Here is a 24,811-nt window from a genome sequence, read left to right on the forward strand (position 1 = left end):
ATAAAAGCGTGCATATAAATCGTGTTACATTTGATATCTTTGAAAAAGAGAATACTAAAGCAGGCGGCATTTGCCTGCTACAATTTCCATATTGTACATTTGTAGCTATCTATGGGGGCACGTAACCAAAATAACATTAATAATATCTACCACCCATACTTGGAGCCCGCCTCCTTTTTGTTCCTCCGTCCTGCAGCAAAACTTTCCTCTAGAGCCTCGCGCTGGTTGCTCGCGGCGTGGACCAGCTGTTGGAGAGTATGCTTTCCGGGGGCAATGGCACGCACAGGATTGTGCTGTGCTGCGGCGAGATCTGTCTCATGAGCCAACTCTTGGTTAGCGGCATACTCCGTGTCCGTGTTGAAATGAAGAACACGCGATTTAGACGGATCGCCATGGCGACCAAAGAGTTGTCGTCTTTGAGCGCGCGAAAGATTCAAGTCATCGGCAATGTTATCCAGAGTTTGCGCGGGACCCCCTGTCGACTGAGATGAGACTTCGCCCTCTTGAGGTTCTGGGTTCGGTCCAGCGGCGGGTTCCTCAGACGCTGCAGTATATACGACAGGCTCGTATGTTGAGCTCTGCGCTTGATGACCGGCCGCGCTGTTCGCTGAGGTTGAGTCCCCCGTTGACAGGGAAAACAGGCTAATCTTCGGCTTTGGCGCCGGCGCCGGCGCCGGCGCTGTGGTCTGTGTTGGAGTGGGCTGGGCTTTTGGTGGCTGTGAAGCCTCCGTTGTTGCGTCGCTGGGAGCAGAAGCACTCGGTGACGCATTGGCTACCTTCTTCTTCTTCTGCTGTGACGCGCGACCCACAGATAATGGTTTAAACATCATGGGGTTGCCCTTGAGCTTGACCCCGGCTTCTGGCTTTTTCGCGCCACCCCCTATATCGTCCTCGGATTCCTTCTCTGTGCGCAGGCTGCCGGCCTTGGGTATCGTTTCGTCTTCATCCGTTGCGGCGGTAGATGCCCCCGCGTCTGCGCTCATAGCCATCTCATTTCGCATTTCTGCATCAGCTGCACGGTCAAAACCCGGCGTGGCGCCGGTCTTCAAACTGAAGACCTTGCGCGCCGGTGCAGTCTTGTTCTTTTCAGCGGTGGCGGCAGTTCTCTTCGGGGCGGGGAGAAACGAGTTGAAGCCGGAGAATGCACCGCCGCCACCGATCTTCGGTTTCTTCCTCGCGGGTCCGTCGTCGCCATCTTGGTCGGCGGACGTCTCGGGCTTGATCTCCGGGAGAGCGACGCGGATCTTACGAGGGTTGCTGCGGTCGATGATAGTTTTGGGCGTTTTTGTGTCGGTCGTTGCTGGTTTGGGGGGCGCGGGCTGCGGGGCGTTGGTAGTTTCCGGTTCGGAGTCCGAGGCTTCGGAGTCCGAGTAGGCGACGAGAGCCATGTTGAAGGGAGGAGGGGGTGGGTAGTGAAGGTAGTGAGTGGGATGGCGAGGTTGATGGCGAGGTTTAAGTTGGGCGGTGGAGAAGGTCGTCGTCCGAGTATTATTACCAGATGGTATTGGTTGTACCGCACAGACCACTGCATGTTTTGCGCCAGCCTATCGCCAGCGTTGGGCTGCATTAGCTGGCTCGGCATACGACGATGCGATCTACTTCGGAGTACGGCCTCAAAGGTGCTGTTATTGCGCAAGCGGATTAAACTCCGTACATCTGAAGTCGATCTTCACATAGGCGGACTTAATATCGGAAATAATACAGAGACGCAGTCGTCCCTTAGTAGACGGAGTAACACCGCTTAACTCCGGGGCCAATTCTTACTTATTTAATGGCACAGTTTCCTTATAATGAACTGTACGGTGGTGTTCTCCAATATCCATTTCATAGATCAGAACGAAATTTACCTTATCTGTTCAACTATTGTCTTCTTCAGACACCGTTACAATGCCATCAATCAAAGACATGACAGTCCTCGTCATCGGCGGCTCCGCGGGTATCGGCTATGGAGTTGCAGAAAAGTGCCTTTCAGAGGGCGCTATAGTGCACATTGCATCCTCCAATCCCTCCAGGGTCAGCGCGAGCACCAAGTCACTGCAAGAAAAGTTTCCCAATGGCCGGGTCACCGGACACACCTGCGACCTCTCCCAGGATGACGTCGAGGCCCGGCTCGAAGGACTTCTGAAGTCCGTGGGACAACTGGACCACATCATCTTCACTTCAGGAGACGCCCTGACGCTCACTCCCATCGACAGTATCAGTCTCGAGACGATCCACAAAGCCGGCCACATCCGGTTTGTCGCTCCCCTGCTGTTGGCGAAACTCGCCCCGCGGTACCTCAAGGCGGGTTTCACATCCTCTCTAATCCTGACCACGGGTTCGGTTTCTCAGAAGCCCATCCCTGGGTGGTCAGTCGGTGCGGCATTCGCCTCTGGGTTGCACGGGATGGTGCGCGGTCTTGCTGTGGACCTCAAGCCGCTCCGCGTCAATTTGGTCAGTCCTGGGGCGGTGAAGACTCCTCTCTGGGACGGGATGGATGGAGTGGATCAGTTCGATAAGTTTACCCTCTTGGGGAAAATTGGGACTGTCGAGGAGGTGGCGGAGGCTTATGTATACTTGATGAAGGATACGAATGCGACAGGCAGCTGTGTGAGCACCAATTCTGGGGGAATATTGCTGTGATTACAAATTTATACTCTCTATCTTATATCTTATGAAATGAGGGTTTATTTTAACCAGCCACGGGCTTCAGCGTAAATCAGAACACCACAGGGTCCATGACGATGACATCATGTTCCTGATCAATCTGATAAGATAAGCATAGTGATCTGACTAATCCCTTCTTTTCCCTCACAACGCCTCACCTTCACTTTCCACCCAGATACAACCCACCATGCTCTAAACCCCCTACTCGACCACAAGTCCACATCTAGCCATGGACAAACTCGATCCTCCTCCAGAACCAACGCCCACAAAAGACAACCCGCCCGACAACCCCGCCGAACCAGACGAGTACACCGGCGCCCGCAAAAGCAAGTTTCGCTTCAAACGCTCCTCAAAGCACCGCTCGCGCTCCCACTCCACTCACGCCGACGATGGCTCCCACCGGCGTCGCCACAGCCACGGCCACCATCACCGCTCGAAACGCCGCAAACACCGGCGCTCTCCCTCCCCAGACCCGACGCTCCCACCCCCGCTCCCGGCGGAAGACGCCTTCCGCGAATCACTCTTCGACGCGCTCGGCGACGACGAAGGCGCCGCATACTGGGAGACCGTGTACGGGCAACCGATACACACCTACGCGGTACCGCACGTGGCGGGGCCGAACGGCGAGCTGGAGCAGATGTCCGACGAGGAGTATGCGGCGTACGTGCGGGCGCGCATGTGGGAGCGCACGCGCGAGGGCATGCTGGAGGCACAGGAGCAGCTGCGGGCGGAGCGGGCGCGTCAGCGGCGTCACGACGAGCGCCGCGAGGAGGACGTGCGTCGACGGCGGGACTTTGACCGCGACATGGAGGCTTGTCTTGCTCGGGGGCGCGAGCGGAGACGCGCCAAGGCGTGGAAGACGGTTTGGGAGGATTATGTGCGGTCGTGGGAGCGGGTTGATCAGGCTGTTGCTGCTGTCGCTGCTGGTGAAGGCGGGGAGGCGACGGCTGAGGCGAACCGGTTGCGGAATTTGCTGTTTTGGCCCGTGGAGTCGGGGAAGCGGCGGGATGTGTCGCGCGACGCGGTGAGGGATTTTATGCGGCATGCGCCGTCGGTGGTGTCGGTGGTGTCGGGGGATACGGCGGAATTGCTGGCTGTGTTGAAGGCGGAGCGCGTGCGGTGGCATCCGGATAAGATGCAGCAGCGATATGGCGCTCTGGGCATTGATGAGGTTGTGATGCGCAGCGTTACGGAGGTCTTTCAGATTATTGATCATATGTGGAGTGAAACTCGAGAGAAGCAGTCTTGATCAGAGGGGCATTGGACAGCGGTTTGTTTGGCGTTTCAGCGAGATACCCATTTACAATTTACATGATTCCGGCATTACTCTGCATAGGAGGTTATACATTCATATCAATTTGCCATCACGCTGGTATTCGTGAAGGTCTGAATTCGTCTCAAAAGAACACGGAAGTAAACCTGAAGATACACAGATGACACGGCTATGCAATGACGCGAACGTTGAATACAGGCTGGCTTGAAGATAAGACATATTTTTTTTGTTTGTTTCTGTTTCAAGGTGTTTTCTCATGTTGCTTAGAACCGCGAGTATCTCTGCTTGGTGCGGTACATGGTCCATCCGACATAGCCGCCGGCAATGGCGACGAAGAACAGGACGGTCTTGAACAGGAACCACCCCCAGCTTCCCTGTTGCTTGCGCGGCTTGACACGACCCCGCGTGTTGCTGCTAGAGCTGGGCCCGGATCCACGGTTAGAGGAGCTGCTACCGATGCTGTAGAGGTTCTGCGACTTGACAGAGATGATATCATGGTTGTCGCTGAGTTCACCGGTCTCCGCGGAGAAGCCGAGGTACGCGACAGAGGGGATGGCAATGTTGGTTTCGGGGGCGGTTAGCGAGAAGCAGTTGGTCCACTTGTCCTCCGACTTGTACTGCAAGTCAAGAGTCAAAGACTTGTCCTGGAAATATGTCAGACGCGCCTTGGTGGGGATCGAGGCGCCCCGAAGACCGCGGGCCTAGAAGTGGGTTAGTTGAATGTAGTGATGGTCGCAGTGAGGACTGTACGTACGGAGCAACCAGCCAGCTCGTTGGCCTTTCCGTCGTGCGCCTGGTCGTACGTGGTCTGTCCGTCGCCCATCATGGCCATAACGTAGGGGAAGGAGGTTCCGGGGCGGTTGTTCTTGTAGGTGTCGAAGAAGATACCCAAGCCCTCGAAGTTATCCGTCGAGCCGAAGACAGGACCCTGGGTGGCGCGTTGTTTGGTGAGCCACATGGCAAACCCATCGCCGTGCAGGTTGCCGTCGCCGTGGATTTTGAACTCGACCTCGATCTAGAGAGCGGTAAGCATGGCACTCGGACGTTGATGATCCACGGTGTGAACTGACTTCCCAATTCGTCGCGGTCAGAGGGACGCGCGAGAAGATCCATCCCTGCTGCGACGGTCGATCGGACGTGAGACGAATGTACCTGGTACAGTTCAGCGAACAGCCTCGGCATTGTTACTAGGGAGGGACGCACTTATCGGCACGGATTATTGTGTCACCGCCGAAATCAAACCAGCGGCTTTGGAAGTCGGAATCGAGGTATGGCTATGGGAGCTTGTCAGACGGCTGGGTAAGGACAAAGCGAGCTGTCTGCGACGGCAGACGATGTATGAGCGGGACCCACCGAAGCAAGACTATGAGTGCGGAGCTATGTTTGGTAGTCAATTAGCCCGATTCCTGTATAACGTCAAGTGGACATGCATACAGGAATACTCTTGATGTTATCGTCGCCCTCGTAGGCGTTCGCAGTGGGGACGCTTGCCAGCCCAGCAAGGCACAGGAGCGTGGAAAGTCGCGGGAGCATCATTGTGGGCGTAAACAGACGTAGGAGAAAGGATTGAGCAAATCGTGACGGCGAAGATCGTAGGAGAGGTATTATATCGAGTAAATGACAGACTGCAGCGAGTAACAATCACTGGTTCTTTTCACGGACAGATAATGTCGATGTCACCGGGACATGAACGAGCTCCGAGTATAGGTACCTAGGTAGGTCGAATTAAGCAGACCAGTCGGTGGGGAACCAGGGGTCGGGGAAAAGGTATGGGGTCAAAAATGAAAGAGTGAAGCAGAGAAAGGAAGAAAGAGAAGTAAGTGAAAAGTAAGGCGTTGGAGGGAGACTGTGAGAGGTTCGTTGGACTGATCAGTTGGTGACGATGGTGGAAAAGACACGGTAGTGCATTTAGACCCATAACACTGACTAAGCATGGCCTCCCCACACCCAGTATACAACCATACATGACCTCATGCGCTGCAGATGAAGCAGAATATTTATATGCCTCCTACGAAGACTGGTTAATACTGGTTTTTCTGGATTCATCTTCCGATATTAGACTATGATCGGTGGGTGTATCGCTATTTCGATCATCGTGCCATAGACAAACACATACATTCCTCTCCAAGAAGCATCTTTCCCGAAACAGACTAGTCCCGCGGTTGCAACTGTGGCGCATAAACCACACCAGCCACGTCCAGCTCAATACAGAACCTCCGAAGATCCTGCCAAACCTCGTCAGCATCAACCTCACGAGCTCACCTCACTCACACCCGCCCAACCCCCGTCCACACCTCCAACCACCCACACAATGGCTCTCTTCGGCTCCAGCTCCAGCTCCAACGCCCAGGCCTCCTCCCCGGCCGAGGTCAAGAATGCCATCATCCGTCAGCTGCAGCAAGAGGCCGCCATGGCCAACGCCCGGAACCTGATCGGAGTATGTCTCCTTCCTTCGACCCGCAACCGCAATAGTCCAAACACAATCAGCTAATTACGGTGTATGTATAGAAAGTCAACGAGCACTGCTTCGACGCCTGCGTGCCCGCACCCGGCTCCTCCATGTCCTCTAAAGAGGAAACCTGTCTGTCCCAGTGCATGGAGAAGTACATCTCGTTCTGGAATGCCGCGAGCCGCACGTACATTGCGCGCATCGCTAAGGAGTCCAAGAAGGCCGGCGCCCAGGACACTGTTGCCATGAACTCGCTGGCGACGGGGTCGTCTGATGCCGGTAGCTTGTAAACCTGTGCGCTGATAGAGGAATGATCTGTACGATGGTGATTAATTCATAGATGGTGGCTGGGGCGTCTTTCTGTTCGCGATTTATCCCTGTGTTTTGGCTTTGTTTGCGTCGAGTGATGCGGTGTCCCTCCGACGATACCTGTACCATATTTCCCTGTCCGGAGCACCATTGAGGATGCACGATTTTCGAAGACGACGCCGTTCTACGTGAGGGGAAAGAATGCAGCCAAGTGCCCAGTGTCATGGCCTACTATTTTTGCTATTAGGAGATTGGAAGAATATGTACATTATACAGGTGTCCTAAAATAAAATGAAAAACGAATGGAAGATCACCAAAAAATTGCTCACTAAATTTGCACCTACCAGCACTGAGGTGGTGATCCATGACAACATGGCCTGGGCACAGAAGTCATGAAAGCAGAAAAAGCACAAGGTCCACGCCAGATATAAACAGACACCGTCAACTACTCCGACGGCTGTCAGTATTGAGTCGGCCAGCGATTAGAAAACCCACCGAGGGGTATCGAGTATAGAAACGGATAGCAAGGTTCATATCCACTCGCTCCTGCTTCACAGATGTAGGAGCAGAGACCATGAGCGTATCGACTGATTGCCGTTGGTCTAGCCAGACAAACTCCATTTCTATGACGAGATGATCATTTCATCATAACTCATGTAATCAAGGAATCAGAAGTCTGGGAACAGGTGACCATGCCTGGGCGAATGTTAGTTCAAAGCAAAAGAAGGACCAAGGGGTTGCCGCATACATATCCTCACCGGGGAGGCCATAGGCCTCCGTCTCTTCAGGATACCGATCATACTGGCTGGCATCACCCTGTCCACCACGGATGGGTGGCACATAAGGAGCATCAATATCCTTCCGCGCCAAGCGATCCCAGGTCACCTCGGCGAACCAGGGATGGTTCTTGACGTCTTCCGACCCGCCATGCAGGTTACCCAGACGCTTGGTGAGATCGGCCGTGATCAATTGCGATAGAAGGTCCACAGCGTCTGGGTTGAGATAAGGAGGGTACTTTATCCGGCCGCGGAGAATGTTCTCATAGATCTTGACTGGGGAGCCACTGTCCCAGAACGGCGTGAAACCGCACAGCATTTCGAAGATCAAGATGCCCAGAGACCACCTAGAACGGTTAGTGCTGGTTTGAAGCACTCGGAGCAGTAGAGCAGCTTACCAATCGACCGATTTGTTATATCCTTTGGACGAAACGACTTCCGGGGCAAGGTAGTCAGGAGTTCCGCACAGAGTCCAGGTGATGTCAGGGACTTCCTTGGCGAACCCGAAGTCAGTGATTTTCAGGTGTCCATGCCGGTCGAGCAGTAGGTTCTCCGGCTTCAAGTCACGGTAAATGATTTGCTGCGAATGCAGATATTCCAGCGCGAGGGTCACTTCGGCCGCGTAGAATTTGGCAACGGGATTAGGGAATCGCTTTATGTCAACAGTCAGCGGGGCAGTTCTGCACAGACCATCTGAAAGACTTCCTTACCTGCGACTTCCGCAGGAGACTGAAGAGCTCGCCACCCTCGACGAAATCCATCACCATGTATAGATTGCGCGAGTCCTGCCAAGTACCCCACAAGGTGATCAGGAACGGGTGGCGTACACGGTTCAGCATTCGGCGCTCATCGTTCGTATGTTCGACCTGCTTCATCTTCACGACCTGGGCCTTTTTCAACACCTTGATCGCATAGAATCGATGGTTGTGTTTGGACTGGACGAGGTGAACTCGACCGAAGCTGCCCGTGCCTAGGGTCCGTTGGAGGGTGAAATCATCAAGCGAATACTTTCCCTTGGTGGTCCGGGTCTCGCTACGCTGCTGGGTTTGCTGTGCCCCGCCATGAGCGCCGGAGGAGGAACGTCCTGCTGCCCCCGGCTGTGGGGAGTGAATTATATTGTGAATGCTGGCCACATTGGACTGGTGCGACCCTTGGTGTTGCAGACCGGGACTAGAATGGCCGGACGGGGACGCTTGCGGGACAGCAGCGGCTTGCATGGAGGCGGCGGGTTGACCTTCGGTGGTGGGGTGGGAAGCTGCAGAGGGATTGGGATGGTCGGAGGCCGATTGCTGAGAGTGAGAAGAGTCCGGACCGTTGGAGGATTGGTGGGAGTGCTGTTGGGGGTGGTGGTGATGGTGATGGTGGTCGGCCACGTTTGGTGACGTCTGTGTCTGGGCCGCGGTGGGTGACGAACCGGCTCCAAGCTCCTTTGACAGGGTTTGCGAATCCTTTGTCCGCCGTTTCTTCAGGAGACCTCCGAGACTAGGCATCGAGGATGGTAGGCTCAACGAGTCGACTCAAGAGAACATCCACACGCTGAGAGGGAGAGAGAGAGAAGAGAGGAATTGAGAAGCTTAACCCCTCATCCGAACAGACGGGAGCAGCAGCCGGGGGGGCGGCGTCGTTCTTTTTGTGGATGGTTCCGGCGGCGGATACGACGGACCCTCTTGTGGCTAGAAAGGAAAAAGCTTTGCTAGTAGAAAGGGTTGATTGGGTGCGGGTTCTAACTCGGTAAAAACACCGTGGAGCGACAAGACCTTAAGAATACGTCGTAAAGAGACGTGAGAGGTCGCAGTGAAAGAGAGCAATTGGGTGGAGAGAGAAAGATTTCTTGATGGTGGCCGACAAAGAAAGCGGGGTTGGTTTCGGTATGGTCACGTCTGGTGTTGTTGCTCCCAGAGGGGGGTGCACCCTGCGGTGGATTCTGTTGTATGGTCATGGTATCGTTCGTTCTATCTGTTTTGTTCAGCCTTCACCTGTCCCTCCCCAGAGGTTCAATTGCATATAAGATGTATTCAACATGACCAGCTGTGTTCCCTATAGAAAGAATCCCGAGTCCAAACAAAGATCCTCCCAAAATAACCCTTTCATCAGTTCATTCATCGCCCGATCTCCTGTTTCAGGTGCGTCTCACGCTCACAATGTGCCTCTACAAAGTAACAAACACGACATCATCACCATCTCCGATCCCCGAGCATACCTCATCTACAATGGAGGCCGACAAAGCCAGTTTGATGAGCCCCAGAGCGATGAAGTCATCACTCGGCCGTCATGACTGGCACACTCGATCTGATTCGGAATGACTTTGCGGTGACCTCATCACGCCGGTGGATCGGTGGAACGCCCCGCCTCGGAGCTTCTCCAATAGTCTACTTACTAGTACTCCGTAGGTAGATAATCCTCCGTCTGCATAAGTAGGTAAGGTACTGGGTAAGTATGATCTGGCATAATTCATTCGTATCGTGATACACACATACTCCGTAGTCCAACCCAGGAGACTCCTAATCCAGAAGGAAGCCGACCAAGTTCCTAGATCCGGTAGTGCGCCATGTTCTTCTTGATCTCATCCACAATCTCCACCGCCTCCAGCGCATTTCGAGCCTCAAAATCATATCGCTTCTGCTCCGACGCATCGTTTCCGCGGAGCACCACAACCCGAAAGTTCTTCGGGTGGCGCCGACTCACCTTGCACCCGACCACGTCGTTGAAGCTGATCGACCGCGTCTTCGTGGCCGACCCGGCCTTCCCTTCATCGCCCGGCATGATATGCATATAGTCATTGTCGAACGTCAAGATCCGATGATTCGACGCCGTGAAGGACATGGACTGTTTGCGAAACACATGATACCGCCGGTAATATCCGCCAATGAGGTCCTGCTTCTGTGTAAGCGGGTGGAGCATGCGCGGCCCGCCCTTTTTACTCTTCTTGCTGGGTGCGCTGCTGGGGTTGTCAACTAGCAGTGGCGCATTCGGAGAGGAACTGCCCGGCGATCCGGTCAACGATTGAGGGCCGAATCTGCGCCGAACAAGGTCCAGCTCAGTGATGTTGCCCAGAGCCTCGACGGTCCGATCCAACGGCGCGATCGTATTCGATCCCATCACTTTGAGAAGGTAATTGCCCTTGTCCAATCCCCATCGCTTGCACACCGAGTCCAGAATTTCCGCAATGTAGCTATCCGTAGATGTGTTTAACGTGGTGACTTGGGTGGAGGCTTCCAAGTTGATGAACCGGATTTTGAGCGTCTTGGAGACACCTAGGCGAGGCGTAGCGTGGGAAGTGGGCACCGCCGGACGGTCAGCCGGTGTCAGGGTGTTATCGTTGAGTGCGGAGGAGAATGGCTGTCCCAAGATCGGGTTGAGTCGCGGGCCCTTATTTTGCGTATTGACTGGCGCGTTTGGAGCCGTGGGCGTGGGCGCTATATCCTCCTCGGAGGCTGGGGACTGGCTAAACATGGGGAAGAGCCGCTCGTTCTCTTCAAACTCCGAATCGGACGCTTCCACGAGAGCGAATTCATCGTATTGCTTGCCTCGCATGCGGCCTCGCGCGCCCGCAGCCCGGTTGTTGTTTGACGTGAAATCGGTAATGGGCAACGTCCGTCCCAGCGCCGGAAAGTCGTATTCAACCTCCCCATCCTCCACCATACGGAGCGTCCATCGGTTCACAGTCAGTTTATTCCGTTCAATAGATGGCGCCCGCCCTTCTTCCGAGTATTTCCACAGCGCGAGTCCGATCGCCTCGACTACTGTAACCGGCGCCGGTTGCTCTGCAAGTTTGGACTCCCGAGTCATCGGTAGATCCATCGGCTCCTCAGGGTCAGAGGAGAACGGAGCATATAGTTTTATGTTGAGCGCATCCGTCAAGCCTTTGCCAGACAGGACCGCAAACTTCTCAACGGGATTCGTAGGCTCCTTTTTGCGCGCGTTCAGCGCTTTGGAAAGCAGGCTGACGGGTTGTATCGTGCTAATCGGCCGGGGCGGGGGAAGGTCCTGCAATTCTGGCGCCGGCGTCTTAGGCTTCCTGGGCGAAGCAGTTTGAGACCCTGTTCCGTTTGGCAACTTGTGCATCAAGATTGGGGATGAGGAGTCTAAGCTTCCAGTGATGCCCACACCCTCGAGCAGCGACGCCGATCCAGCAGTCGCGTCGAATTCTGACGACAAGGCCGAATCCACCGACTCAGCACCCGAGTCTTCATCCTGTTCATTCAGCTCCTCCAGATCCCCATTCCTGCGACCCTGGTGACGCGCCAATTCGATCACCTGGTCCTGGTTAGAGAACTTAATCTGGGGCCTCCTAGACACAGACGACGGTAAATCAGCATCGGAAGACATGTCGCTGCTCGTGGTCGTAGTGGTATCCCTCCGTGGACGTTCATTCACTGAAACCGCTGTTCCCAGCGAACCCGTACGATAATGACCGCCCGTCCCTGGATGCGAAGGAGACGTGACCATGACCTGTGGCCCTTCTGGACGATCTGTCGAAGATCGGATCGGTGACGAGCCTGCTCGCGTGCGTATAGGCATTTTGGTGAATTTAATCTGATCGATGGGCCTCGGCGCGCTATCACCCTCGTCGTCGCTTTCGTCGCTCAGATCACTGCTGTCGTCTTCCTCGGCATCCCTCTGTTTCTGCTGTTCTTGCTGCTGGCGCTCCCTCCGGTGTCCCCTTTTCCCACTGCGTCCGTGGTGCCGTCGTCCAATCACATCCGTACTGCTCTTGCCGGTCACCATTCCCCCCTCGTCATCTTCGCCGTCATCGCCAGGTCCTGCTCGGGCAAGGTCACTTCCATCTCTGAGATTATAATACTCGGATGACACCGCAGTGGTGGTTGGGATCGGGGGCGAATGGGTGCGTCGGATGTGGGCCGCTGCGCTTTGGGCGTTGGGGTTCAGGGAGGCCGATGACCAGCCGGCGGCGCGAAACCCTGGGGTGTTAAGGACAGAGTTGTTCACGTTGATGAGCCGGTCGCCGATTCCATCTTTAATGGTCGACAAGTAGGAAGTCCGCAACTGCCATATTGTAAAACTAGGGTGTGGTCAGTTCCAAGGGTCCCTGTCCGCACGGTGGGGTTGGTGAGAGATGGAGATGCAGGCGCCCTGGCAACATACTCTTCATTGTGAAGGAGCGACATGGTTTGGGTAATGTCAGAGAGTGTAGGAGGGTGATGCGACGATATAGATAAAAGTACGGTGGTGATATCGAGGAGAAGAAAAGACTAAGATGTGAGGTCAAACGCTGTCTCAATGAGCATGAGACTGGACCCTGCGGTGCACTAGGTACATGCGCGCGGGTCGATCTGCAAAAGGGCGCGCAGAGAGACACTCTCCGAACAGGACCAGCCTGATAGAGAAGGGATAGAAGAAACGTTGTAGGAATGACGAGTATCAAACAAGCCGAGGGGGATGAAGGAGAGAGAAAGTGGAGAGAGGAGGGAGCGGAGAGATGATCGGATTTACGGCGAATTGAAGGCGGGCCATCCGTCCGCCGATCAGCCAAGACTGTCCAGTCTACCATAGCAACTATAGAGATTCATTGTTACGATCATGGAGTTCTAGCGTACACAACACATCACCAACAGTCACTCGCTGCTATGAAGAAATGTACAGCTTCCTTTACTAAAAGTACAAACATCATATCAATACCAAAGCCTCTCCCAAACACACACATTGCTTATCCAGACTTCGCCTTGGGTTTGCGACCCTTTTTCTTTGGCTTATCATCGGCGGGAGCATCGTCATCGTCCGCTTGTTTTGCTTTCTTGCCTTTTCCGCCCTTCTGGGTCTTTTTCGGCACGCGAACATACTTGTCCTTCTTCAGGTCTAGCTCCTCGCTCTCGTCGTTGTCTCTAGAGTCGTCCTCCAAAACCTCCTCGTCCGACTCGTCAATCGCCTCCTCAATATCAGGCTTCTCCTTCGGCATATTCTTCGGAGCCACCACACTGCTGGCTTTCATGAAAGGCATGGGGTGAGTCCGTTGGTTGTATATACGCGTGAAAGTGGCCTTCGTCTGTGTTTCCAGCTTGACGGTCGACTCGTCCATCGGCCCCAGGCCAAGTTCAAGTAATGCATCCCAATCTTCACGCGTAAGGAAATAGCTGTCCATAAAATCGATGACATCTTCGACACTATCCTTACCCTCTTCTTGCAACCGCCGCACCAGCTTCGTCCAGATGAGGGGGAAGTACTGTTGGCGAATCTCATCCCGATTTCCGGACGAACGAAGGCGCATGTGGCCCTGGATTTCCTTGATATAGCGCCCAAGTTTTCCTATGACACGTTAGCAACAAGTAACAACACAGTCCACGGAAGGATCATACCTTGTTTGCTGTTCTGGCCCAGCCAGGCAGAAAACGATGGCCTTTCCGTCATGTTTCCATATACGAAACTGGCAGGCCGCACAAAGCTGAAAATAGCATGGGTAGGCATCAAGCTCCATTGTTGTTGGGTTCCGTGAATCATCCTATCGACAAGATCACCATCACTGATGCTGGAAGCAGCATTGTCTGCGAGTTCAAGCAATTTTAGTTTCTGCTCTTTGCCTTGATAGCTGCCAGCCAATGTCGGCCTCGTCCTCAGGTAGTTTTCTTGTACCATCAGATGACTGAATTCATGATCATTGAAATAAAGTTCGATCTTATCGTTGAGGGTGGCCTTAGAACTAGGCGAGAACATCTGGGCATTCAAGATCTTGCCAGCGATGTCAAACGGCTTCAGGATCACATTCTTCTCCCAGGCCTTCGACATCTCCTTTCCTTGTTGATAGTCGAGTGTCTTCTGGTCCAGCTTTACGGTGGAAAGCATGTTGATCACTTGCCGAATATCAGCATGAGTGCCCTCAATGAGGCTATCAAGAACTGGCGGTGGGATCTTCATTCCTTCGCGGAAACAGATTGTGGATAGTCTGGCCCTGATTTGCTCCACTGTCGGGCGTCTGAACGGCAGGTCGTAAACAACTCCATCGAAAGGCTTCATTTTCGGGAGCTTTCGCTCGTTGCAAATCATGATAAGTGGGATATGGGTTTTCTTGGCGACAGCAGCCATGGCACCCACACCACCCCTGTCTCCAGCTGACATGCCATCGACCTCATCCATGATAAGCACGAGGTTTTTCTTTGTACCCTGTACCTTTTTCCCCTCTCCTGAGAAATAACCCTGGAGGGAGGTTGTGTCAAGAACGCCCAGAAGACCCGTTTCCACAAGCTTCTTGCTTCTTGTATCGCTGGCATTGGTCTCCACAACGTCGTACCCTTCTAGATTGGCGACGAGATGTGCTGCTGTAGTCTTTCCGATTCCAGGAGGACCATGGAGCATGACAGAGCGATAAAGACCCATACCGTCTGGGCCTGCTTTCTTAAAGTTCCAATGCGCACTTTTGTGCCAGTTTCGAAGCCATGACTGGAGTTTCTCAACAATACCCTTGTTGCCACAGATCATGTTCATCGAGGTGGGTGCGTATTTCGTCGTCCAAAGGCGATCATCAGTCTGTGAAGAAGCCTTCTCACCCTTACGACTGTCGAGGCCGTCTGTTCTCGCCTGGCGCTTTTCTTCCTTGTCCATCTCTGCTGCCATGGCTTTGACCTTTTCTTCCTCTGCCTTCTTTTTAGCCTCGTACTTGCCGGCCGCCTTACCGTCGCCACCATTTGCTGGAAGGCGTCGAATGAGTTCAAAAAGACCTTGTTCATTGATCGTCTTCAAATTGTTGTCTTTGATCGTCCTGAGCTTCGAAGGACCCGCATCATGTCCCAGAACCACGTAGCTCGTTTTGGAGCTAGGAGTGCCAACAACCCTGCCCCCATACTGTTTGACGAGAGACACTCCCTCATCGCGACCCAGAGTATCAAGCACGCCGGTAAACACAAAAGACAGCCCTGCAAGGCAGTTGTCAGCTCCGATTGGTAACTCGGCGCGTTCACCCGTGGGTTCAGTAGACCGCGCCGCCTGGGCGGCAAAATTGAATTTACCCTGCCCATCTTTCGGTGGAGGCGTTGGGGCACGGATCGTTGGAATGCTGTCGAAAATGTCTTGGATTTCTTTACTCTCGGGCTGGTCCTTCGGAGTCGCTTTTTGCTTCTTGGTCGAAGGGGCTGACGGAGTGCCTTTCGAACGCCCAGCGGCTTTCTTTGCAGGGCTTTTGGACGCATCGTCATCTTTATCGAGAGCCTCGGATTTGCGCTTCTTGGCCGGTTGGGATGTCGCTGACTTTGAGTTTCTCGAGGAAGGTTTAGGAATATCCTCCATGACGACGTCGTCATCTGAGTCGAGTTTCGATGTTGCCTTTTTGCGTCCTGACTTGCCAGAAGCTGCAGTAGCTGGCCTCACGGACAGTTCCTCCAGGTCGCTATCATCGCTGCGCTCCTCCTCGACATAATCGTCGTCACCTTTTCCAGGCTTTCGGAAGTCTGCCGCAAAGATATCGTCGTCTCCGCCTTTATCATCATCTAAAACAATCGCAGGCTTCTTTGTAGTCTCCCGAGATTGGCGCTTTTTCGCTGGCGAGGTGTCGTGCTTCGAGGGCTTAGATGATTTATCTTGAGCTGGTTGCGACTCTTTCGCAGGTGCGTTACTGGCGGCCTTAGGTGTTCTTCCTCTCTTTTTGCTAGACGCGAAGTAATCCGACGTGGTTGTCTCCTTCCCCTGTGATGCAGCGGGTTTTCTGAATGTGGTCAGCGATCGAAGTTGCCATGATCATTTAGAACACAATACGTACGGCTTGCTTGCAGGCTTAGATTTGGGAGTAGGTGCTTTCGTCACCGCAACTTCCTCTTCATCATCGTCGCTGTCATCCACTACCTTCCGGCTACCTAGAATCCTGTCAGTGGTCTAGCAAAGCCAACGTACAGGATAGAAAGCTTACGCTTCTTGCGAGAAGGTTCCTAGTCATCCAAAAGGAAACAACAGAGTCAGTATTCTGGTATCTTGGGAACAAAAAGACTTCCTATGGTAGCTTTGCGACTAGATACATACCTCTTTCTTTGCGGGTGTCTTCGCGGGCGAAGCCCCAGTACTAGAGCCTTGACTGGACTTGGCCCCGAAAAAGCTCCTAATATCGGTAGGCATGATGGTCGAGTCAATCAGAGCATGTCTCTTCCGTGCCCGAAGAGTGCTATCCAGGTGATATAGAAATTGGACAAGGCAATCTCACTAGGCTGCCTTCTTGAATCTGCTCACAGGCAGTCAGACACGACGCGTTGCCTGGAGCTTCCGCGGGCGACGTGATCTAATTTGATTACATAACCCTCACGCGCGGTGGCACGTGCACAAGCCCTTCTTCCCTTTTCGGGATATTGGACCTCGCAGATACGCCGATACAGCCCAATCTCAATTCTTCGTCGCTGAGTCGGGAACGAGAACGGCCGGCAACGAAGTCTCGCCATGGGTCCGCAAATGAAGATGTTTTCGAGACCTCAGTTCGGTCTCCTCCGGCCTACCTGTGAGCACCCATCGTCAATGAGAAAAAGTTTTCCGCCGACCTTCAACAACTGACAGTCCGATGCACGACAGGTCTATCCACGCCGTTCACAGTCCTCCCGCTATCGCGATGCTTCTCCACCACGTCGCCGTCCCTGGACTGGCTCACGCCCAAATTCATGGAGAAATCTAAGTCGCCCAAGGGTCGTCCCCACGTTCCGACAGGCGGTTCCTCCCGCGGAACGACAGTCGTCTGGGGTGATTATGGCTTGCGGATGAAGGACCATGACCGCCGACTCCCTGCTGCTTCGCTGAAGATTGCCGAGGAAACGATCAAGAGACGTCTACGAGGCATGAACTACACCTTGTACAAGCGGGTCAGTGCCAACATTGGTGTTTACACGAAGGGCAACGAGCAGCGTATGGGTAAGGGTAAGGGAAAATTCGATTACTGGACGGCGAAGGTCGCCGTAAGCCGCATCGTCTTCGAACTCAAGGGCGATATTCACGAGAAGATTGCTAGAGAGGCTTTCCGATTGGCTGGCCACAAACTGCCCGGTATGTTATTACTTATGCAGCACAGGAACGGTCAAACAACAGACGAGACTAATAGCGCAATTTTGATAACAGGCCTCTGGGAGTTTGTGAAGAAGGGCGATCCTCCCGTTGTCGGTCTGACAAAACTCGGCAACGGTGTGACTCTCGAAAGCCTCAAGCGACCACGCAGAAGCCCGGCTCTGGGCACCGAAAATCTGCCCACTCCCCCGAAATCATCCTCCTCCAGCCCGTCCGCCTCCCAATAGACACCATCCTCCCATTACCCTTCCCTATTATGTCATTTGCTGCTTCGTTCTGGCGACGTTTTAGGCCCCAACACCAGATCCGGGCCCATATCCCTGTAGTCTCCTGCTCCATGCTGCGTCACCATCTTGGTTTTCGGGGCTCAGGCCTTGTGTATACTACTATCAGCTTCTGGTTCTGTTTCTCTTTTATGTTTCTTTCACGCCTGTGTCTATATCTTCATATACGGAGTTGAATAGAAGGGACCATGACCGACGTACCTGTGCCCCCTAGTGAAGAGGAAGATGATCCTCCTGGCCCAAATTGCTTCGCCATTTCGGCGTCTTCGTCTCTGGCTTTTGCTGATGCACTGTCGGGGGTTATAGTATGCATCTCACTCTTGGTATGCAAGCCGTGTCCTGGTGCTGGGTTAATCTTGCCGAACCAACGAAAACACCATTCCATGATTGGTCAACATACCACCCATCTGCCCTGTCTGCTTTTCCGGCGGCTCGGTATACATTTTGATGGATTCATACCTTGAGAGGAGAGTCAGCGCACTGGTATTAAGCGTGAGCAGAGAGGCCTACTGGGTGCTTTCACCACCCGGCTCGATGTCCATCAGCCGTGTATCTGACATCCTATCGGAGTATATGAAACTGGTTTGGGAGAATATGGTTATTGTTTTAAAATTGATCTGTCAGGTTATTGGTGCCGGACAATTCAAGAGGAAGGTTCGCAAAGAACATGTTCATATGAAGAGGCGAGGTTGTTCGATGACGTAGTCCATTCCATACTAAAAGCGGAATATAGCTTTCTTAGCCGATGATGCGGCCACATCTAGAACAGCCCAAAGCCCTGAGCACTACCTTATCATTATTTTAGTAGAGGCTAAAAAAGAATGTTCACCTACAGGGATTGAACCGTGAAGATACAAATCATAGACCCCCAAATGATATTCCGCTGGTTGAATGCATGTAACCCACTCAGCCCCCAACGCTACCCTGTTTTATAGTACAATCATTAATCGTCGACTATTACCCCATAAACTAGAAGTCCATGCCCATCAAGTAACTGCGAAGGAGTTAGTGACCGATAGTATCTTGCGAGGGAGAGGAACAAACCTTTCGTAAATGCGCATGAACTTGGCCACAAACGCCTCCAGATGGAAAATGACTTTCTGCATGGAGCGTTAGATCTTTCTAATTTATCTATGTTTTGGTCCTGCAATACTTACGCTGCCTTGCTTGACCCGGTGTTCATAGAATGCAGACCATCTAATCACTTCGGGCTTCAAGTTGTCGTCGACGCGCTGAATGAGCTTGAATGTCAAGGTCTAGAAGCAGTTAGTACACCGCAGACCATTTTAGTACGTGGTCGCCTCACCTTGAGAATCGTAGTAGGCGGTATACAGTGCGTCAGGAGGTCATATAGCCGCGCGCGGCACTGTAGCAGTCTGGCTGGAGACCGTTCTGCTAGAATTTCATGGGCCATCATTTGGATAACAACCTCCCAGTCGGGCGGTGGGATTGGTGTGTTATCGGTCACTTTCTCACTGGTAGGCAAATCTGTTAGTGCCGCATGGGATGGTAGTCGACGGATCTTGACCTACTTCTGCGCGTAAATCGCTTCGAACATAAGCAGTGCACGCCGGAGGTTTCGGCCACTCTCCTGGGCAATCCTCTTGTTCAGCCCCGGTGCTACAGTCCACCCTTCTCTTTGGCCTGCGGTGCTGAGGACAGTGCAGATCTCATCCTCTGTAGGTGCGGCAACCCTGACCAGCAGGGTTCGGGAGCGGATAGGGGCGATGATGTTGGAGGTGCTATTGGCCAGGAGGATCAATCGGAGGTTAGGACTGTATTTCTCCATGGTGCGTCTCAGCGCGGCCTGGGCATCACGAGTGAGATGGTCGGCCTCGTTGATCACGACCACCTTGAACCGCTGCTTCGCCGCAAGATCAACCTGCTGGGTCTGTGCAATTTCCTTCAGAAGCTCCTGAACAACAACGCGATCATAGTTTCCGACATCAGAGGGCGTAATTTCGAGATGATAGACAGAGGACACAATATTGAACTCAAGCTTTCGGTTACTCGTTGTCTGGAAGACTCTCGCATCGATCTTGATCTTCTCGACTCCGGGCCCGTACAGCTCCTTTAGAGTCGCAACTGTGCGCGTCTTCTTGCCTGCGCCAGAGGGTCCGTACATGAGCAAATGAGGAAAGTCTCCGCTTTGTGCCTAGTCGTTTGAGGATCCGTCAGAATGGCTCCCTGCAGATATTGGTGAAAAGCGTCCTTACCAATGACCGAAGTCGTTCGGAGAGCTCATGGTGATATGAGAGCGCATCGAGTGAGCGTGGACGTAACTTGTCCACTAGTAAAGCCATCTTTATCGATGTTTTAGCAGTAAATATGGCGTTCCCTTTGAATTAAGAGCTTCTGGAGAGGTATCAACGAAAGTTCGGAATTACTGCGACGGAGCGAGACGCGTCGTGACACGCGAGTTTAATTGGTGGTCCGTGCACCGTGGCGCTGACTGTGCACAGGCGAGGGGTACACCAATTCGGCAACCTGCTGTACCTCTTGAGATTACCCCAAAGAGAACTTTCCAAGAGACAGCTGATAGATATGGAGTTGAATTGCATCTAAGACAATGTGGAATTTCCACGAGAAGTGGGTCCGATTTAGCACACAGGGACATATAACGCTATGTACATGAGGTACCCCGAGAGATATAATACAGAAAATCGCCTCAACGCCAGTGTCTATTCCATATGGTACATGAGTGGTGTTTCAGTTTTGGACAGGGAAAATATGCTTTCCCAGTAAACCAAGATTTCCCTGTATTTTAGGGACCCGTGCCCTACACGAAGTCCGGTCAGCGCGTCTGCCTTGAGGAAAAGTACTCTGGCTGCAGATTTATATGCACCATTCTAGGCCGGGCGGCCTAGAAGGAGGCCCAAGCACATCTGACAAGAGGCATGGAGGGGCAGTAGCTGGAAAGTCCTATCACCCTATCAAGACGCTATAGGCTTAAGGACGCCATTGTCGTCATATCGTGCTTCTGCAGGGAATTAGCAATAGGTCAATATTTCAATAACGTAAGATAACAACGTACTGAAGAAGGTATATGATAGCGTGATCGTATCAATTCCTTTCATCGCAGGATCCTTAGCAAAGTCAGGGTCGATAAAGAAGAACACCGGCATATCCACTGATTCTCCTGCATTGAGTTTCTGCTCTTCAAAGCAGAAGCACTGGATCTTGCTAAAGTAGGGAGCCACCTGGCCGGGTGTCACACTGTATGTCGCAACTCCGATGATATCCGCTGGGCCCTTATTCGTCGCGGTGTAGAAAGCCAGCGCAGTCTCTCCTGGCAGCACTCGCACCTCTCTCTGTTGTGGAACAAATTTCCACGGCAGAACATCCGACACAGAGCCATTGAACGTGATCCGAAGGCGACGAGAGTCTGTAACGGGAGTCACTCGCGAAGAGGTATCGTTATCGCCTCCCCGGTGAGTGAGGACGGGTTGGCCGTTCCAGCCGGTCTGCTGACAGATCTATGGGAACAAGGCTAGGTCAGATTTGTTGGAAAAAGCAAGGCTCATTTTTCTGGGGCCCGTCCTTACCATCTTATATAGAGGGACCGACCCATATGCGAGGGCGACCGTTCCCAGAATAAGACTTGCTGTGTAGTACCTGTTGTGTATTAGAAGTGTTCACTATCTGGTTGAACGAGAAGCATACATCGTGGATGCATTGCGCTTTTGCGACTGAGGCGTATTAAACGGCGCGGAAGCGTTTTGTCGTAGGCATGAATTGCGAGTGAAGTATCGTTTCCCCATATCCGAACATCTTGATTGCATGCGTGCGGCAGACCGACACGCGGTCCCGGATGACGGGACTCCCCACGAAGAGGCCAGGTGACTGAACATGGTGATATCGGTGCTGTTTGAACCGGGGTTATGCGGAGTTGTAGCTTTGCAACCGCTCCGGGAGAAGGATTTCTGACACGTGATCCTATCTTGGCATCAATTCTTATCGATAAGAAACATACGGAGTACAACATCTACGGATCTTGGCACAGCGATGTTCTTAGAGTGGCACTATGCATATTTACTTTGCACTCAGAACTATTTGCAAGGAATACAGGTGTATTGTAAACGATTAATATTAGGCCCCAATTTGGGATATCGCAACTGCGAAACAGGCGGCGACCATATTCAGTAAAATACATACGAACGATGATGCAGAAATGGATGCTGCCAAAGCATCACAGCAAAAGCCTCAAGGACTAATAACACACTAATGAATGATACAGAGATCTTGGCTATTTCAAGACGCTCGCTCCAATCCGACCAAAGACGCCTCGTACCATGCTTGGGCGCTCCTGAAGGCAAGTAAACAAAATGGCGGCACTCATAGCGAAGGTGATCCGTTCGCGGTATTGGTACTAGACACACAAAAGATGTTAGGGACGGTCACGTAGGCCTAGATCACGGATTGTCATCCATACCTTCTTATCATAATACCTGGGTAGTACTGTTGCGGCAGCCCGGGGTGCCACGAAGAGCGCGACCTCTTGCCGCTTCCGTGCGCTTTCGACGAGTATGCTCCACCCACACATGAAACATCCTGCCCCGACACAAAGTCCAGAATCCCACATCAAAGGAGTAACGGCTTCCTTATTAAAGACCTTAGGACCAATCCTTGTCCGTGCAAGACAGACGCCATAGTAGAATAGGCTAACGAACGAAGCGAGGAACGCGGACGACCGCGAGGCATCCGACATGGCACGGCTGAGGGATTCTAGCGATTTCATTCCGCGCAGACGGAAGGCAATCTGGAGAGGCATATAGGTTGCACAGGCGAAGATGAACGTCTTGGCGAAGCGGAACGCAGCATGTTTCTCACAGTTAGGGCCGCAGCCCATGTGCACCATCTCGCATGGGATGGGGATGGTTTTTTTAGGATCTCCCCACTTCAAAGGCCAGCCATATTCCTTGCACATGGACTGGAGCAGCGGGGCCTGGCCAGTATCTTTCCCGTAGACAAAGGTACCCCTCCTAGCACGGCGGAGCGCCTCGATTAAACGGATGTCGACCTTCGCTACCTCTCCAATCCACTTCTCGTAGGACCTAGGGAGTCTTTCAGGAAGGTAAAACCATGCCCACATCACGATTGCTGCGCTGGTAGCAAATATTCCAGCATCTGCAATCTTGGGAGCAACAGATTCTGCTTTCGTCCAACGGCCGCGGGATTTCCGCCATCCCCGCCATCGTACCCACAAAATGCAAGCTGTCAAGTCCACAGCACGGGTCAGGGTGAACAGCGTGAGATCCATTGTTCTACCGGCAAGCCGAGGCGGCTCGTGAGTCGTGGTAGTGCTGTCATAATGGTTGTCTGTAGCGGTATGTTCCGAATTACTACGTGAATCGGAGCGGACTCCCTGCGTCCTGATGGGCTTCCGGTTCAGGAGCGCAAAGCTGAGCCACGCGGAGGTGAAGGCGGCAACGAGTCGAACCAACCGCACAAACCCTCCAGATTTCCAGACACCTGACTTCAGGCCAAGCCTGGTAGCTAGCAACGCACAGAGCCGAAAAATAAAAACCGGGATGACCGTGGAACCGCCAACAATAGCGGCACAAAATGTTGGAAAACTGTCCAGACGGATTGCGGCTGTCAATGCACGCAACAGCTACCAAAGCAGAGTCAGCGCGACGGAAGAGTTTCGATATAAGTTGGACGAATATAGCCCAAAAGGGAAGGTGGACGAAGCGTCAGATTCAACGATTGCCTTACCTCACCACGTCTCTGCACAGGGTGCAAGCCACCCCTGCAGATACGCCGGACAGATGATATAATCTTAGGGGTGGTCGAGGACAGGTACCCGATTGCATAAGCCCGCAGAATACTGTAAGAAGAGCAACACAATGAGTAATTTCTCGGAGGTGATGCACGGCGGATTGTGTGACAGAGACAGAATCTTCGATCGTCGGGGACCAATCGTGCATGGATAACCATGTGGCACTTACGGCTTTAGTATCTGAACCTGGCTCTGTTGCTTGCGGGCCAAGTCGATAGAATTCATGATGTTGGTGGTCCCCGTCAACTCATGACCTTCTTGCTCCAACAGGGGGTGTTCCACCAATACGACCCCGTCTGGATTTGTGTTCAGAGATCCTTCTCCAGCGTTGCGGAGTCTGAAATCCTGGCGAAATTACTATACCGAGACCGTCCGTTGTGACCGATCTCAGCTACGGAGAGCTAATAGGGCACATCGCTCTCAGGCAAGAAGAACACCAAAGTCAAAGGACGTCAGCAAAAATAGCAATGACCCAAAACGCTGTTCCATGGGACTACAACTCCGGGATTAGAATGCAATGGCGGTTCGTGTGGTCGGCCGTGGGACGGATGGTGCAACACGAAAACCGACCTCGGTCCTGGAAAACACGGGGGGAGGGTTCGTGCAGGGTGGTTCAGGGGTAGGAGGCTAAACGGTAGGATGACGATCCCCGCCTGTCACCGACTTGGGGTACTTAATAATTGGAATGCCTGCCAGTCCTCCGTGGAAAGGGAGCTGTGGAAGACTCCAGTTCGGGGCCACTTGGGGTGGGGCCTGGGAGAGACCGCAAAAAAGGCAAATAGATTAACAGCTGAAGGCGACACCACCAGATTGGCAGTGAGATGAGAGGCACATCGGCGATCCAAACGGATGAGAATCGCTAGTGAGAATCTTCTTCTTCTGGTCGAGATGCGCCGGAGGAGAACAGAGTCGCGATTATGCAGCCTGGAAGGTTAGGTAGGTTTAGACCCGCGGTCGGAAGGGGATTTTGGGCCGAGAATGGCCGTACCGAAATCTTACCGCGAGACGGAGACGAACCGAAAAGGGTAGGCAATGCGAGTGGTGTGTTGGTATTTTTTGGTAATGCCGTTACGTCACGCGACCTGGAGATTTCCCATTTGCATGTGAAAGACCCGACGCTTCCTCTCCTCCACCACCATCTCCGATCATCATCTCCAGATTTCGTCGTCATTTGTTTCTGTCACCGTCGTTTCCGTGGGTTTCAGTGCGGGGGATTGTCTTGCTATTCTTATTTACCCTCTACCCCGTGTTTCTGTCCTGGCAGTCCTGTTTATCTTGCTACTTTCTTCCGACGAAACAACAGACATACCT

At 53.0% G+C, this 24,811-nt stretch overlaps 11 protein-coding genes across 11 annotated transcripts; 3 read left to right on the plus strand and 8 right to left on the minus strand.

The window, feature by feature from the left end:
* Positions 1-146: 146 nt before the first annotated feature.
* On the minus strand, positions 147-1,388 carry ATEG_01153 (PRCC domain-containing protein; the record flags this gene model as incomplete). Its single annotated transcript, XM_001208518.1, has 1 exon — positions 147-1,388. One exon carries the CDS (start codon positions 1,386-1,388, stop codon positions 147-149), a length of 1,242 nt encoding a protein of 413 aa, XP_001208518.1.
* Positions 1,389-1,887: 499 nt separating this feature from the next.
* On the plus strand, positions 1,888-3,895 carry ATEG_01154 (uncharacterized protein; the record flags this gene model as incomplete). Its single annotated transcript, XM_001208519.1, has 2 exons — positions 1,888-2,587; positions 2,874-3,895. The coding sequence occupies 2 exons, from the start codon at positions 1,888-1,890 to the stop codon at positions 3,893-3,895; spliced, it is 1,722 nt and encodes a 573-aa protein (XP_001208519.1).
* A 287-nt stretch (positions 3,896-4,182) lies between these two features.
* ATEG_01155 (legume-like lectin family protein) lies at positions 4,183-5,455 on the minus strand (the record flags this gene model as incomplete). The annotated part of the gene is made up of 5 exons (XM_001208520.1): positions 4,183-4,620; positions 4,674-4,934; positions 4,990-5,071; positions 5,123-5,193; positions 5,354-5,455. 5 exons carry the CDS (start codon positions 5,453-5,455, stop codon positions 4,183-4,185), a joined length of 954 nt encoding a protein of 317 aa, XP_001208520.1.
* A 775-nt stretch (positions 5,456-6,230) lies between these two features.
* On the plus strand, positions 6,231-6,658 carry tim13 (protein translocase subunit TIM13; the record flags this gene model as incomplete). The annotated part of the gene is made up of 2 exons (XM_001208521.1): positions 6,231-6,356; positions 6,428-6,658. 2 exons carry the CDS (start codon positions 6,231-6,233, stop codon positions 6,656-6,658), a joined length of 357 nt encoding a protein of 118 aa, XP_001208521.1.
* Positions 6,659-7,345: 687 nt separating this feature from the next.
* Positions 7,346-8,943, minus strand: pkaC (cAMP-dependent protein kinase catalytic subunit pkaC; the record flags this gene model as incomplete). Its single annotated transcript, XM_001208522.1, has 4 exons — positions 7,346-7,373; positions 7,426-7,800; positions 7,852-8,105; positions 8,164-8,943. 4 exons carry the CDS (start codon positions 8,941-8,943, stop codon positions 7,346-7,348), a joined length of 1,437 nt encoding a protein of 478 aa, XP_001208522.1.
* Positions 8,944-9,982: 1,039 nt separating this feature from the next.
* On the minus strand, positions 9,983-12,582 carry ATEG_01158 (Sin1 family protein; the record flags this gene model as incomplete). The annotated part of the gene is made up of 2 exons (XM_001208523.1): positions 9,983-12,476; positions 12,560-12,582. 2 exons carry the CDS (start codon positions 12,580-12,582, stop codon positions 9,983-9,985), a joined length of 2,517 nt encoding a protein of 838 aa, XP_001208523.1.
* A 539-nt stretch (positions 12,583-13,121) lies between these two features.
* Positions 13,122-16,507, minus strand: ATEG_01159 (replication factor C subunit 1; the record flags this gene model as incomplete). The annotated part of the gene is made up of 5 exons (XM_001208524.1): positions 13,122-13,717; positions 13,768-16,103; positions 16,158-16,259; positions 16,289-16,323; positions 16,415-16,507. The coding sequence occupies 5 exons, from the start codon at positions 16,505-16,507 to the stop codon at positions 13,122-13,124; spliced, it is 3,162 nt and encodes a 1,053-aa protein (XP_001208524.1).
* Positions 16,508-16,822: 315 nt separating this feature from the next.
* Positions 16,823-17,661, plus strand: ATEG_01160 (mitochondrial 54S ribosomal protein uL16m; the record flags this gene model as incomplete). The annotated part of the gene is made up of 3 exons (XM_001208525.1): positions 16,823-16,880; positions 16,937-17,416; positions 17,489-17,661. The coding sequence occupies 3 exons, from the start codon at positions 16,823-16,825 to the stop codon at positions 17,659-17,661; spliced, it is 711 nt and encodes a 236-aa protein (XP_001208525.1).
* A 1,026-nt stretch (positions 17,662-18,687) lies between these two features.
* Positions 18,688-20,021, minus strand: ATEG_01161 (replication factor C subunit 5; the record flags this gene model as incomplete). The annotated part of the gene is made up of 6 exons (XM_001208526.1): positions 18,688-18,712; positions 18,763-18,818; positions 18,876-18,974; positions 19,025-19,193; positions 19,251-19,873; positions 19,935-20,021. 6 exons carry the CDS (start codon positions 20,019-20,021, stop codon positions 18,688-18,690), a joined length of 1,059 nt encoding a protein of 352 aa, XP_001208526.1.
* A 630-nt stretch (positions 20,022-20,651) lies between these two features.
* Positions 20,652-21,569, minus strand: ATEG_01162 (cytochrome c oxidase assembly protein; the record flags this gene model as incomplete). Its single annotated transcript, XM_001208527.1, has 4 exons — positions 20,652-20,698; positions 20,753-21,194; positions 21,264-21,333; positions 21,382-21,569. 4 exons carry the CDS (start codon positions 21,567-21,569, stop codon positions 20,652-20,654), a joined length of 747 nt encoding a protein of 248 aa, XP_001208527.1.
* Positions 21,570-22,105: 536 nt separating this feature from the next.
* Positions 22,106-23,725, minus strand: ATEG_01163 (uncharacterized protein; the record flags this gene model as incomplete). The annotated part of the gene is made up of 3 exons (XM_001208528.1): positions 22,106-23,332; positions 23,437-23,548; positions 23,670-23,725. The coding sequence occupies 3 exons, from the start codon at positions 23,723-23,725 to the stop codon at positions 22,106-22,108; spliced, it is 1,395 nt and encodes a 464-aa protein (XP_001208528.1).
* Positions 23,726-24,811: the final 1,086 nt, after the last annotated feature.

The sequence above is a fragment of the Aspergillus terreus genome, genomic scaffold (assembly GCF_000149615.1).
Source record: "Aspergillus terreus NIH2624 scaffold_2 genomic scaffold, whole genome shotgun sequence".
NCBI lineage: Eukaryota > Fungi > Ascomycota > Eurotiomycetes > Eurotiales > Aspergillaceae > Aspergillus > Aspergillus terreus.